The sequence below is a fragment of the Schistocerca piceifrons genome, chromosome X (assembly GCF_021461385.2).
Source record: "Schistocerca piceifrons isolate TAMUIC-IGC-003096 chromosome X, iqSchPice1.1, whole genome shotgun sequence".
Lineage (NCBI taxonomy): Eukaryota > Metazoa > Arthropoda > Insecta > Orthoptera > Acrididae > Schistocerca > Schistocerca piceifrons.
This window is the reverse complement of record NC_060149.1, coordinates 873,501,584-873,517,436: the sequence shown is the minus strand read 5'-3', so window position 1 is coordinate 873,517,436 and position 15,853 is coordinate 873,501,584. Positions and strand designations below refer to the sequence as shown.

The following is a 15,853-nucleotide window of genomic DNA, read 5'->3' as shown; positions in this document are numbered from 1 at the left end:
ACAATGATGGGGTGACATCCATAAATAAGATTTCAGACTCAGGTTGCAAGGAGAGAGATGGTACCCATGGGGGCACCGGTGGTGCCTTGTCTTGGGATTAATGTTGTTCTCCTCCTCCTCCTCCTCCTCCCCCTCTTCTTTCTGAGGACTGGGTGGCAGAAGCAGCTTTGATCAACACGGCACAGGGGGGTACAGGCTTCTGCAAGATCTGGAACCGAAGGAGAGCGGGCGACCTTGGGGTGCACAGATGGTGCGCCTTGTGGCCAAGTGGTTGTAAGAGTCTTCCTACCTGAGAGACGCCGAGGAGAGAGGTCCCAAGAGCAGATGCCAAAGAAGGGGGGCACTTCTTCAGCTGGGGAGGGGGAGCGGCTCCCTGATAGGAGGTCGTGGGAAATGCAGGGCAGGGGGACGGGGAGATGGGTAAGGACGAGGGAGGAGGAGGAGGAGGAGGAGGAGGAGGAGGAGGAGGAGGAGCAGAAGTTAAAGATAGTGACACTGGATGAAGTCTCTCATACTTTTGGTGAGATTCAGCACAAGACAGACAATCAAGGGGCTTCTATTCTTGAATCTTCTTTTCCTTCTTCTAAGGCAGGCAATCCGGACATGGGGGGAGTGGCAGTCAGCACAATTGACACACACAGGTGACGGAACACAGGGGCTTCCCCATGGAGTGGGTGGCCACAGTCACCACACAAAGGGTCCGCCATACAGCAGAAAGACATGTGCCCAAAATGCAAGCACCAATCCCCCTCAAAAGCCAGAATGAAGGCGCCAGTATCGGTGCAATTGTCTTTGCGAGCCCTTCTGCACACATTGAACAAAATGAATGCCACGCCGCTCCAAATCAGCTTGGAGTTCATCAGTTTGCAGGATTGGGTCCCTATGAAAAATTATTCCCTGGACCATATTCAGAGATTGGTGAGGAGTAATAGACAGCAGAACATCGTCAAGACTATCACAGGCACAACGAGCTGCAGACTGGGTGGCAGAAGCAGCTTTGATCAACAGGGAGCCCGACCGCATCTTACTAAGAGACGGTCATCGAATGTCGCTAGAGACGAAAAAAGTGTCCAATCGGCTTGGGCAAACTTCCAGCGTCGCGGGCGCATGTATGGCAGTTGAGGCTGCAGTCTAAGGACACATGGAAAGTGGTCACACTAGTGTGTATCGTCAAGGGCAAACCATTCGTAGCGCCGAGCTAGCGGAACAGTACCGACCGCAAGGTCCAAATGAGATAAATTTGTCGTGGAGGCAGACAAAAATGTAGGGGCCCCAGTGATGAGGCAAACTAGATCCGCTTGGTGGAAGACGTCTAGCAATAGTGAGCCACATGGACAAGGATGCGGAGATCCCCAAAGCGGGTGGTGGGCATTGAAGTCCCCAACCAGCAAATAGGGGGGTGGAAGCTGACCAAGAAGATGAAGGAGATCAGCTCGTGCCATTGGTGTGGACGATGGAATGTATACAGTACAAAGAGAGAACGTGTATCCGGAAAGGGAAAGACGGACGGCGACAGCTTGGAAGGAAGTGTTTAAATGGATTGGGTGATAATGGAGAGTTTCATGGAGAAGAATCATGAGTCCTCCATGTGCTGGAGTGCCTTCAACAGAGGGGAGATCATATCGAACGGACTGAAAATGAGGGAGAACAAAGTGGTCATGGGGACGCAGCTTTGTTTCCTGAAGACAGAAGATGACCGGCGAGTAGGATCGTAAGAGGATCGACAATTCATCCCGATTGGCTCGAATACCGCGGATATTCCAGTGGATAATGGACATAGGGTGAACAGAAGATGGAGGAATGCGACCAAGGTTGCTGTCAACTCAACGACTGCTCAGAGCTTGCGACCGACAGCATGGAATGGCATTCAGCCGAAGGCAGAAGATCCTGATCCATAGGTTGGTCAGGAGCAGCTCCTGCCACCAGCGATCGGCCGGTTGATCGGACGCCAGCAGTGCGCCTCGGCGACACAGAAGATGGCCGAGGGCGATTTCCGTCAGGTGGTGCTGTAGATGGGACACGCCATGGTGGAGAAGGAGAGGAACTGGGTTTCTTTGTAGCCTTCTTGGAAGTATGATGTTTAGATGAAGGAGGAACAGATGGTTGGGAAGTTGTGGTACGTAAAAACTCTTCACGAGTATGCTCTTTCTTCGAAGTCTTGGTGTCTGACTTTTGGGCTCGAGATTTAGCAGAACCCGACTAAGGGTGAGCCAGAGAGTGGGCAGGCGAAAGTGGTGAGGTTGAACGGGCGATCTTTGCGCAGGCCAATCTGACGACCGTGGCACTAAAGGTGAGGTCGCAAGTCTGCGTGGCCGCCTCCTTGGTTGGCCGAGGAGAAGCAAGGACAGTGCTGTATTTTCCTTTCTGAGGCACGGTGGGCTGTCGACTGGCGAATAATTTTCGAGCAGCAAAGGTCAACACCTTTTCCTTTACTCTAATTTCCTGGATGAGCTTTTCGTCCTTAAAAACGGGACAATCTCGGTCAGACAGGTACTGCTGAATTTCTTCGTCAGACAAGCCATCGAGGGAGCGTGTATAAACGACTCCACGCGAGGAATTTAACGTACGGTGCGGTTCCACCCGGACAGGGAAGGTGTGTAGTAGTGAGGTACGCAGCAATTTTTGTGCCTGGAGGGCACTGACTGTTTCTAACAACAGGGTGCCATTCCGTAATCTGGAACAAGACTTTACAGGACCTGCAATTGCGTCGACACCTTTCTGAATAATGAAAGGGTTGACCGTGGAGAAGTCGTGACCTTCGTCAGACTGAGAAACAACAAGGAACTGTGGCAACGTTGGAAGAACTGACTGTGGCTGAGACTCAGTGAACTTACGTTTGTGAGCAGACATAGTGGAAGGTGAGGAAACCATTGCGGAAGAATCCCCCATGATTACCGGCGTCTCCGATGGCGCGCTCCTCCCTTGTGGGGGCCCTCTCTGAGGGCACTCCCGCCTTAGGTGATTGTTCACACCTCAGGTCACACCTCCCGACAAAGGGACGGAGGGACCAATCGGCACTTTCGAAAGGTATCAGCTCGGGTAATCACCCCTCCCTGGGCCTGGCCGTTACCAGGGGGTACGTACGTGTCCTACCTGTCTACCCAGGGCGGGGAATTACGCGTTACCCCGTCACCGGCTACGCATGGAAGTGCGTTTGTCGGCCTTCAAACACGCACAGGGAGGAAGAAAGAGAAAGGGAAAGGAAAGAAGAGGGGTCTCAAACGCCGCAGCGGAGAAGAGGGTAAAGAGAAGAGGTAAGGAAAAGAGAAGGATAAAGGAAGGATGAAGACATACAAGCAAGGAAGGCGAAGAATGCGGCACATTTACAAGCGTCCGTCTCCGGACGTAGGCACAAACCATACTCCCAGAGGGGGAGAAAGGGAAGGAAAGAGCCAGAGGTGATGGGGGGGGCGAAGATGGGGGATGGGGAAGGATGCGGAAAGGGAAGGTATGCAGCCCGGAAAGGAAGGAAGGCCACATTAGCTCGGGGTCCCGTGCTCGCTACGCACGTATCCACAAAAGAGTTGTGGATCTCCTGTGGGGTCCTCATGCTAGTGCCTTCAGCCAGCATTAGCCATGTTAACATACTGTCAAATAAGATACTTAAGTTTGAAATCTTCAGCAACACCATGTTATTGGTTACCAAGGTAAAGTTATGGGTATGGATACACAGTTCGGAGTCTACAGAGAGAATGAGGTAAGTTTAGTGGGAGAAAATTGAAATCCATGGTTCAGGGCCAAGTAACGTACTTGCATGGTTCCCTGAAGATGGCACCCTAAGGTGCATAGTATAATATAGGCAAAAGTCAACTACAACAGTGAGGATGAGACTGTGGGTCCCACAACAACCAGGATAATATTTACTACAGCGGGAACACTCAGAACTGATGCACGAGGCACCTCAGTTTCCTGTACATACTTGTTGCTGGGGAATGAAGAGGGGGATAGGAAATTCTGGATAAGAAATAGGTAAGAAGCACTAGAAGCCACACTCGTGCAGAGTAGACAGGTGTGATGGCAACAGGTGGTATTGTACACTTCTGAAAACTGAAGAACACAGTGATCAGGTGTTGGCAATGAGCAAAAGCATTGCATGCTGCAGGGTCTAGGCGAATCAGTTGGTCTGTGGTCAATCAAAACACCTGCAAGCCACATTGTCCTCTAGCTTCCAGGTACCAACATAGTCACTGACTAATGATTCTTTTTATTTACACAAGCAAAATGTGTGTGTGTGTGTGTGTGTGTGTGTGTGTGTGTGTGTGTGTGTGTGTGAGAGAGAGAGAGAGAGAGAGAGAGAGAGAGAGAGAGAGAGAGAGAGAGAGAGAGAGAGAGAGAGAGAGAGAGGGGGGGGGGGGGGTCGGTAATTAGTTGAAATCTGGTGGTCTTTTATGTGAATGCATGGCATCTGTACTTTCGGACATGCCCGAAAGAATAGACACCACGCGAAATCCACAGCTGTGATACATGTTATGGAAATTGGAGGTGGACGTGGGAGGGAAGGAACTAATGATATAAGTCGCATTGGGATTTTATGTGGAATCACCACCAGCAAGTGAAAACTTGTGTGCCAGATCGGGACACGAAACCTTAGATCTCCTGCTTACTAGGCAGTTGTGTTAGCCATTGCACCACCAAGAGACAGTATTTATCACAAAAGTGCAGACACTGAACACATTCTGGTTGACTCACATTCCCAACTATGACGACCTATCTGCAGCCCCCATCCGTGTCGTCCATGCTTGCTAATTTTAGATTCTCACTGGTGGTCTAATGTAAAAGTGGATCTCCACTGAAAGTTGTGAATTCATTGCCCATTGAGGCAAATTGATTATATGAATGCATGGTGTCTTCTTTCAGACATGTAGCAGAGTTTAGTCCATACTCTGCTCAACTGGGGAGCAGACTCTCATAGATGATACATTCTGTTCCCAACACTCCTCCTCTTTTTTTAATTAAAAACTGTACGTTCACTCGAGGTCTCTTGAAAAATGTTCCATAGGAGGATGGTGTTTATGTTACTGAAGTGCCCTATGGCACTCCCTGATAACCAGCTGCAGACCACGATGGCATAGCAGGGAGATGGGTTTCTGAGAACCATGTCACCTGAAGATACACGTAAACTGCAGAATAAATAACCATTAAATGATGGAGTTCGGCCAGGTGGCATGGTAGTGATTACAGTTCCATTGAAGGAATGTCAGATTCAGAAGTGAGAAAGTAATGAAGGGGAAAACAGGAGAATGAATAACTTTGCTGCTGAGACATGTTACATATGAGTGTGCAATTCTTCATCACTATTCATAGGCTCTACCTCAGGGAGAATGAAGGGTGGGTCGACTGAAGCAGCAGAATTCAGTTTAACTTCAGATTTCTCCTTTTTGTTCCTGTCAGGTTTCAGTTTTTGCTAGCCTTTTGTCCTTTGGGGAGGGCGCCTTGGCAGGTGTCCTCTTCCCTGATGATGATGGAAGAGGAGGGCAAGTCATCTTCGACCACGTAAATGGACTGGGTACATTAGTGCTGTGGATTTGGAGGTCGAAGGAGCTGATGCCCCTTTGCCCAACTGAAAAAACAATCACCGACATGGCTAGGGCCATGAGTTGCTGCTCAAGACCTTCATATACTATGTACATTTTGACACAATGTTGGGAAAGTTTGGTATCATATTGAGTGGGTGGAGCCAATTTTTTTAAACACTTTGATCAGACCAGTAGCCAAGTGTTTCACACTCCTGGATTTTCTTCTCCCTCTTGGAAACTGAATATGTTGGCAAATGAGGTGGATGGCATTCTGGGCAGTTGACACCTTTAGGGAGTTGTCTGCAAGGGCTGCCATCATTTATTGTCCTTCAACACAGCCAAAAAGTAGTCTCATTAGCACAACATGACGTGTCCAAACCTATGGGATGTAAACCATCTCATAAGAGGTGGCAAACAGGGTTTGACATCACATCTAAAAACCATGAACTCAACTTTCTCAGGTAAAACATTCCCACCAAAAGTTACGATGAAAGCTCCAGTGTCCACCCTATTATCCTTACGTACTCTCTGGATTCAATGTACGAAATGGACTCCATGTTACTGTAGGTTAGCACCCAATTATTAATGTGTTTGCAGCATTAGGTCCTGATGGATGATGGTACCTTAAACCCTGTTGATTTATTATGAGAGAACATGGTATCTGGTACAACACCTAACTAGTCACTGGCCTGAAGTGCCTGTGATTGGTTAGCATTCTAAGTTTTGATCAATGAAGATCCATTTCTCATTTTCTTTATTGCAGCAAGTCCTCTGAACCTATTCGTCAATATTTTCAACAAAAACAGTGGCTTCAGTGTTGCAAAAGGTTCTTCAAGTTCTGGAACATATCAAAAACGGGGCAAACTTTCCACCACAATACCTCCTTGCCCGACTCATAATATGGTGTGATCAAAAACAAACTCCAAGGGGATTGTAAGCCTCCGCATTAAAATCTTGTTTTCTACCTGCTCAGATGACTGTGCTGGCATGGCCACTGTTATGGGTGAGTTATCCATTTCATTGCAGATTGTCTGTCCCAATGCCACTCACTCAGATCATAGGCTTTCCCCATGGGCACCAACCTGGCACAGCAAAGTCTACCTGGCATAGTAGTCATCACACACAGTCCCAGTGCCGCAGATTGGGTAGGCATCTACTCCTCAGCAGACATGAGAAGATTACATGTCAGGCACCAGCAGAGCGATTCCTGCATTGTCAAGTGGCTACAACCATGAGGGTACATGATGCCGTGCTCCATCCTAACCCCCCCACTCGTGATGAATTGGCTACTGCACTGGATTCCAGTGCAAACATAAATCCACTCTTCTCTCTTCTAACAGTAGGTGCAGAAGATCACAGCACATAGTGGATAGATTATGCACCACGTAACATGTCCTTCCACAAATGACCCACACTTCTGTGAAATTTAGAAAAGTGGAGGTCAAACCTAACAGAGGATCATAGGTAATTAAGCCAGAAAGGTTGTGAAATGAGCTGAAACTGACAGGCACTCCATAACAGCCAAGTCATCTACATGAGAGCTTGACCAGGTATAAGCCCCTTTATAATTTCCTCTTATGACGTGTAATGAATAACCGCTGGTCTATTCTAGCTCCCTGCACCGCAAGGATAGGTCTATGAAATAGTTTAAAATATTATATCTGAAAATAAAAACCACTTTCATGAACAAACATTTCAACTGTCCACCAGTTGTTGCTGATATTTGAAGCAAAGAATCCAGAAGACCACACTTAGCATAGAGAGCCAGAAGGAGGGGCATTCCAACAGGACGTGGGCTACTGTCTGTAAGCCTCCACAACCCGAAAGTAGGGGTGGTTCAGTATATAAAATAAAACTACAGGTTAGTCTGCTATGACCAATGCAGAGGTGAAGTAGGACAGTGGATTCCTCTTGAGAGAAACAGACATAGGAGCACTACACAGCAGTAGTCTCCTTGATAGTGCAGATTTTATTGGAGGGTGCAGTAGCATACCAGATGATGATCCATATCTGAGTGATGAGAGATCATACTTGCACCAGCAAATCAGCATATGGAACGGTCGAAGCACATGTTGGGTGATTAATCTCTTCTCTAGCCGAACAGTTGGCCAGTTCATTCCCTGGGGTACCCACACAACTTGGGACCCAGAGAAGGGCAGCTAGATTGATAGTACGAGTAAAATAAGAGAGAAGGTCATGAATAGCAGATATCACAAGGTGGCAATTTAATAACATCAATCAATGACCTGGACACTGATCAGTGAGTCACTACACATCAAAATGCATTTGAGGAAGGTCTCTTTAATAGGGCACTGTTAAGAACTATCAGCACTTTGGTAAAAAACATTACCTGCAACAAATGTCCCTAATTGGTGGGATATGTAAAAGCATACCCCATCCTATGCATGGTTTTAGAGCCATCAATGTAAATGGCGGTAGCAACTTTATACTCCTGAAGAACTGAGGGGAATAGAGATCAAAAGGTCACCTGGGTGACTAACTTCATGTCCTTGAAATATGACTGATCCTACTTCATGGTCCACATGCTAATCACGACATGCATGTGAGGAAACAGGTAGCACATCCCAAGAAAGTTAGATGAAGTTCCTACAAAGAGCCTCAAAATGCATTCTCAGTAGCAATCCTACCCAAATGTGGGTGTCAGGGGGTCAGCATCTCTTATACGCACAAAGAACTTTGAGTTGGATGAAAAGGAAATGGCCAGATAGTGATTGCATAGGTGAGTAGGAGTTGGTACCGTTGGAAATGAAGAGGGGAAAATCCACATTTTCACAAGCAGACTGTCAATGGGACTACTCCAGAAGTTGCCAGAGGCCAGTCTCACCCCACAATGATGGACTGAGTCCAATATGAAAGCTGAAGGTGACACTGAGTCCTAACATAACATCCACCTTGCAAATGGGGATGAGACCACAGACAGGTAAATGAGGAGTAGAGTAGCACAATCTGCACCCCAATAGATGTGGGCAAGGAAGCAGAAAGTGTCAAGTTTCGAGATACAGCTAGTCTTTAGTTCATAAATATGAGGGAGTCATGTCACATTTATATCAAAGAGGAATTCCAAAAAAATTGGGACTGTGCAGCAACATTCAAGCATCGGGCATCCAAGCCACAAGAATGTGCGAAGAGATCATAAGGTTGACAGCCAACAAAATGCATTGGACAGCACTAATGTGCGCAAGAGTACCGTCACTGTGGAGACATGGATCAAGATCAGGAAGAAGCTGATCAATCAAAATGCCCCTACCAGACAATATGATCCTTATCCAAGGGGATGGTGTGCACCAAAATCCCCAAGTAGGTGGAAAAAAGGGGGGGAGGGAGTGTTTTGGATTAAGATAGTCATTTCAAGGTAAGTGCCCTGCCTGGAAGTAAATAAATGATACAAATGGTGATCACTTGGGTTGTTCACACATTCACTGTTATTGCTTCCAACATGGTGCAGAGGGGAATCGACTCACTGATGACTTCTGTGAAAACCAATCTACAGATCTCTCCAGATGCTCTCTTGTAGAACAACAGAATTTAAGGCCAAAGAGTTGTAGAGTGGTCATCAGAGAGCAATGCAGAGCACAACACAAGAAAATTAGTTGCTGTTCTGGCAAGTGACAGTAATATCCATTGCAGTTCCACTGGATCTTCACATTGAGGGTGTCCTGAATAGGCATAAAGGGACCAGGAAAACAGGTCAAGCCCCAGCATCACTGCCACTGATGGGGTTGGAAAAACATCAATGAACATCAGTTCAGAGTCCAACAGCATAGGGGAATCTGGTACCTTTGCAGACACCCGAGTAGCCTTCACTTGAGATTTCTTCTCTAACTCTTTCACAACTTTTGGTGGTAAAGATTTTTGTGAGGGTTTATCCACTGTAGGTGTAGGAATACAATAAGAGCAGACAGCCCTAGGACCATAATTTTGTGGCTTCCTCAGCCACTGGCTGAGGCTGGGTAGCTGATCTGTAGATTTTCTGGGAGAGGGTTCTTGAATGGGAATCCTGTCATGAGTAGACACCGGAGGAGAATGCCCTTCTCGAACCAGGTGTGAGGAGTTGGTCCCATAGATAGGATACCTACAACATAGCCTGAGGTCTAAGGCTCGTGACTGCCAACTCCAGCATCTTGAGCCAGAATGCCAAAATGAGGTCTAAGTTAGTACAGCGACTGGCTGTGAGCTGGCTAAGTCAATGTTTGCAATGTAATGATAATTACTACATTATTTCTTGCCAAATGTGCTTCAACAGTTAACTGGACTGAACACCATAACTACACAAGCAAAATTAGATCTGTTGGGCAAGCATTAGAGGAGGGCAACAGCATGAAGTGTGTCTTCCTTAAGAAGACCTCTCCATTTTATAAAATGCTTTTTAGGATCATACAGAAACTTACACTGGATGGTCAGGCCCCACTTCAGTCACATACAATTTGAAGGTCTTAACTACTATGCATTCCTGAGAAGACAGTGCCAGAGACCGAGTACCAGCCTTAGCTTTAATCTAACAACTTGGTATCCAACTGAGTAACAGTTCACTGGCATATATTTAACACTCTTGGAAAAGTCCTAAAAACTGAAGACAAATTGGGGTATAACATCCTATTAACGAGGAAGTCATTAGAGACTAATCACAAAGTCAGATTGGAGAAGAATGGTAGGAAGCAAGGAAGATAAAAGAAAAGGTCATTAGAAAGTGTAAGCTCTCTGACATGAGAGGAATGGGGCAGGGAAACTAATTGTGGGCCTCTCAAATGAATTCCATGGCACTTAAGTAATTTGGGGAAACCATGTAAAAAAGTCTTTGCTGACATCTTATTCTTACTTTACATTAACTGGATGCTACAGATTGTATATGCAATTATTCTCAAGACTGGTGACATACTTTATCTGCACCTGGTGATGACAATGGTGAAGAGCTCGGGCGGCGGGACAATGGCGGAGTGGGGCTGTTAACCTTTTTTTTTTTTTTTTTTAATGCAACTGCGGCGTCTAAACCTCTATCTTAGGAACAAAACACTGAACACAAAAGTGTCAAATCACCAGTGCCACACAAATCCACCATGGAAAGAAACTGGCATTAGAACTAATTACTCACATAAAATTGTTCAGTAAGACAACCAAATCTCCTAAGAATAAACACACTGTAGTCACAATTAAAAAAGTCTATGCATTTTATGGAGTGACGACCAAGCACCTGCCAATACCTTCAAGAACAATGTTAACAGGGTAAAGTCTGCTGGCCTATGACGGATTTTATATATCTACAGTAGTTGTCACACTGTGGTCCAGATTTATTAAACCGTCCTAAATAACAAACTGGCTAAACTTTTCACCGTTCAAAGAAAGAAGGGCATACATACTACCCCCAATCACAATAAGTCTAGTAAAATATGGTGGTGTCACACTCTTTGACTGTGTGACAGTTTCTACCACACAACAAACATGCGTGTGTGAAAATTCCATCGCTCAGTGCTTCCCTTTATAGGCATTCACTCATAAATGAAACTGATTCCACCAAAACATTGCCATAAATTTAATTTTCTAATCCAATTTCACAAGTTCTCCCGATTTGTACATATAATCTACTTCTAAATAGGATTTATTACAAAATTCAATTTTTCAGCAGAACTATACCTCGGTACATCTGAAGCACCTAATTATTTCAACATCAAAAGTAAATATTATGTATCTTACATATTTTTAAATTGGTATGACTAAAGATCATCATCACAATGAAATGCAATTAATATACTTTGGTACATTCAGCTACAGTTAACACACATTTCACTTTTTGTGATAAATGTGAATGCTAACAGCTGCACATACACTACATTGACGTGGTACATCCTGTTCATAAAACGAGTTCCCTGTATCCTCTGTCACCTGGCTAAGGCTAGCCCTTGGCTTCACAATATTTGTGACCTGGTACACTTTTCCTAATTTGTCCTGTACCACCTGGTCTACACCCCTCCCAGGGCTACTACCTAGCAACAAGACTTCTTCCTACTCTCTTTTTGTACCAATCTACACTGAGTTTCTTTGAAAGAAATCTGCTGCACCATACTGTGACATACAGCTGGATGAGGCTCTTCCCATCCTACTTCGACTAGCGAGTCAAAGGGGGAGTTGTTACATATATTAAGACAGAACCCAAATTCAAAAACATTGAGACAAGTAGATTTTGTAGAGATCAGTGCACAGGAGTGTGTTCGTGAATTAATATTGAAAAATAATTCACTTTTAATTGTAACTGTATATAATCCCCACTGGGAAATTTCAAACTGTTTATGAGGAATCTTGATTCCTTACTGTTCTGCCTAACAGACAACAGCACGCAGTTAACAGTCTATGGTGACTTCAGTGGAGATTTTCTTGCGGATTCTGATACGAAAAATGATCTGGAAAACTTATTTTTATCCTATCATTTCATCTCCGTAGTTAATTTTCCAACACAGTTGGATAGACAGTAGGACCCTAATTGTTAATGTTTTCTATAGTGAGGCTTAAAGCAAGAAAAATAACTGTTTACTCAGTAACAAATGCTCCACTTATCATGATGCAAAGCCAGTGCCTTACAGTATGGATTCTCCTAAGTGGAAATCGGTTATGATAATTAATACCTCTAGGACAAATGTTTTTAAGAGTAGTTTACAAGAGATGACCTGGGAGTAAATTTATAATGACTCAAATGCTAACATTAAATTAAATCTATTTCATGATAAATTCATATCATCTGAAAATAGCTCTCCACATAAGCTGATCAAACTGAACAGACATGTCAAAAACCATGGATAACTAGAGGGATTAAAGTATTTTGTGAAAGGAAAAGGGAAATGTATCTGTTGGCAACAACAAACAGGAATCCTGCACTAGTTTCACACTACAAAAACTACTCAAAATTACTCAGAAAGATTACTGAAATATCAAGGCACATACATGTCAGAAATCAAAAAATGGTTCAAATGGCTCCGAGCACTATGGGACTTAACATCTGTGGTCATCAGTCCCCTAGAACTACTTAAACCTAACTAACCTAAGGACATCACACACATCCATGCCCGAAGCAGGATTCGAACCTGTGACCGTAGCAGTCGCGTCAGAAATCAGTAGCCTAATTCCAACAATGGACTTATGGCTAGCTATATGGAATGTAGTGAAACAAGAGACAGAACAATCAGCAACAGAACAAGATAATATGACTACTGAATTGAATGGAAGGGCTGTAAATGATGAGTAATAGGTATCAAATATTTTAATCATTTCTTAACTATAGTAGAAAGTATAGGGACAAACCGTTCATAAGGAAAATAACAGCAGTGTGTTGACAAAGTAACTCACATAATTCAATCATATGAATGTATTACCAACTTCTTCTGAAGTTAATAAAATTATACATTCTCTAGAAAATAGAAGCTCATCTGGTTTTGAAGGAGTTTCCAATTGAGTACTAAAGATCTGTTGCCATATAATATGACCAGTCTTATCCAAGACATTGATGGTGTTGAACAGTAGTCTTGTACATCAAAAAATTAAGTTTTACAGGAGTGTGGAATAAAAAAACCTTATCAATATCAAACAAATATAAAATAATCACTATCCACACGTCATTAATAAAATATTAAATTAAAAATTGGAAAATAAATTTCAAGCTACATATTAAACAAGAAGAGAGAAATGATGTTGCTATATGAACAAACTAATGTATGTGACTGCAGTTCAACACTACTGATAAGTAATACATCACTTTCTCAAGGTACTCTGCCAAAGAGACAGACATATGCCTTTTGGCCCTCTATGCGAAAAGTGGTAAGAGAGATGTCAATTACTACTGACCTGTTTCACTGCTGACATTTTCTAAAATTTTTGAGGTGGTGATGTATTCTAGAATAGTATATCCCCTCAGCAACAATATCCACAGCAAATCACACTTTGGGTTTCAGAAACGCCATTTGCATGTTCACTCACCAGATTTTACAAGCAGTAAATAAGAAAATACTGCCAGTCGGTATTTTCTGCGAACTATCAATGGCATTTGAGAGCGTGAATACCAGGTATACTCCCAGATAAACTGAAGTCTTGTGGGATCAAGGGAACAGCCTACCAATGGCTAGTGTCATATCTAATCAAAAAGAAAGCAGAAAATGATACTTAGCAATTAAACCAATATAGTTCAGGGTCAATTCTGACCTGGGGGGGGGGGGGGGATGTCATATACGGGTTCCCCCAAGGCTCAATCTTAACTCCACTATTGTTCCACATATATGCAAACAATCTTCCACCTAATATACAAGTGAAATTAATTCTTCTGTGCATGACACTAGTATTGTAAACAATCCAGGTATACACACAGACACTGAGGTAATGATAAACAAGGTTCTTAAAAGTTTCATTGATTGGTTTTCTGTGAATGGCCTTGCCCTTAATTTTAATAAGGCAACATATTCAGTACTGCACATGACAATTAATGGAAAGGAAACAATAAATAGGGTGGAAACTTCAAAATTTTCAGGTGTCCATGTTGACGATAATTTAAACTGGAAAACACACATTTCGAAACTCCGAGAACAACTCGGTTCAACCACATTTAAACTCAGATTCCGTTCTGGGGTAATTCATCTATGTGAAAGAAAGCCTTCGCTGCTCAAAACCGTGCTGCAAGAATAATATGTGGTGCTCCCCCACGATTATCTCGTAGGCATCTGTTTAAGTAGTTCTTCACAGTATATATATTATCTCATGAAGTTTGTTGTAAACAGTCCACTGCAGTTCACAGGCAAGATGATGTACATGATTACAATAGCAGCAGGAAAAATAACAGTCGTTACGCCACATGAAGGGTGTCTTTAGCACAAACAGCAGTGCAGAATGCTACAACAAAAATTTCTGATCACTTACCCAGTGATATAAAATGTCAACACACAGCAGTATAAAATCTGAAAACAAACTGAGAAAGTGTTTCCTTGACAACTCCTCCTACTCCGTAGAATTTCTAATACTGCAATGTGTGGAACGGGGTGGGTGAGGAATTCTTAACCCACGTCTGTATATTATTTTAAAAAAAGAAACAAACGTTCAGCATGTAACCATATTTACAAATTAATTTACGATGTGAGTGAATGACTCGTTCCACATCATTAAGATATATCGTGTAAAATGATCGATGGAACGTGTAACTAACTCATTCTATGATAGGTAATTATTTCCACATAACTTAGTATTACTCACCCCACGATCGCGAAAATTACTATGCCCAGTAAGAAATAATTTGTCTGGTAATACAAAAGATTGTTTACAACTCTTTTTTCCCATTTGTCAAGATCACGAAAGTTTGGGATTTGAAATCTCGCCGACTCCAGCATAAAATCACCTAGACTTCGTAAGGGTGCTATTTCTACATCCATCTTACTACCTTTTTTGTTCATTATTTCGGGACTCACTTACTCAACGCTAACAATATCACTAGTCTCAGCACTGACAACCAATGCCAATACAGTAACTTCCACTGACGAATAGTGCGTCAGATCAAAGCTGTAGCCCGGGTGCTTATGGGTAACAAATACCATACTCTTCAGAGATATCACTTTCGATAAAAGAATCGATAATATGCGGAAGAGGAATGTCAAATAGCATTGCGTGTAATAAAATACGCTTAACTAAACCAGTTATGTATCACCCAAAACTGTATGTTTCTGTTGTTGATACCTGCACAATAAAGAATATGGCACGTAATTAACTAAAAGTCGGTGGAGGTATGGGCAAAGGCTTCCGCTAGAATTCTACATCCACTTAATTCGTAAACCACTGCGACGCCCAAACTAAGTCGACAATCGGCGCGGTGAATAATGAGTAACACGAATAATTTACAGGGAATCGCCTTGTAAATAGATATTAGATTGATAGCTTTACCTAGTATTCTACACATGAACTGAAGCCTGTCACCAGTTTTACGTACGACTGAGCTAATGTGATTGTCCCATCTCATGTCCCTACAAAGCATCACACCCAGATATTTTTATGACGACCGATTCCAAATGCACCTTGCTGATACTGTACCCATAGTCTACTATGTTCTGTCTTTTGTGATGTGCACCTTTATACATTTTAGAATATTTAAAGAAAGTTGTCAGGCTTATCGAGACCATAATGGATATTTGTGCACTTTTTTCAGACCGTAGTTAATTAGAGATAACTGCATCACCTGTGAAAAGTTTTGAGGTCACTATTAATATTGTCTGCAGGGTCATTAATATCAAGCATGAACAGCAAGGGTCACAACGCACTTTGTTGGGGCACATCTTAAGTAATGTCTACATCAGACAATG

The 15,853-nt window shown here is 43.3% G+C and overlaps 1 protein-coding gene across 2 annotated transcripts in view; it reads right to left on the bottom strand.

Annotated features, from left to right (window-relative positions):
- The window catches only part of LOC124721484 (PRA1 family protein 3), a 71,633-nt gene extending 56,568 nt beyond the window's left edge, over positions 1-15,065 (bottom strand). For both annotated transcript variants that reach the window (XM_047246491.1, XM_047246490.1), the window contains exon 1: positions 14,757-15,065. In XM_047246491.1, the coding sequence (XP_047102447.1) occupies positions 14,757-14,953 (197 nt within the window). In that variant the 5' untranslated portion in view covers positions 14,954-15,065. The remainder of the gene's footprint in view (positions 1-14,756) is intronic.
- Between the last annotated feature and the right edge of the window lie 788 nt (positions 15,066-15,853).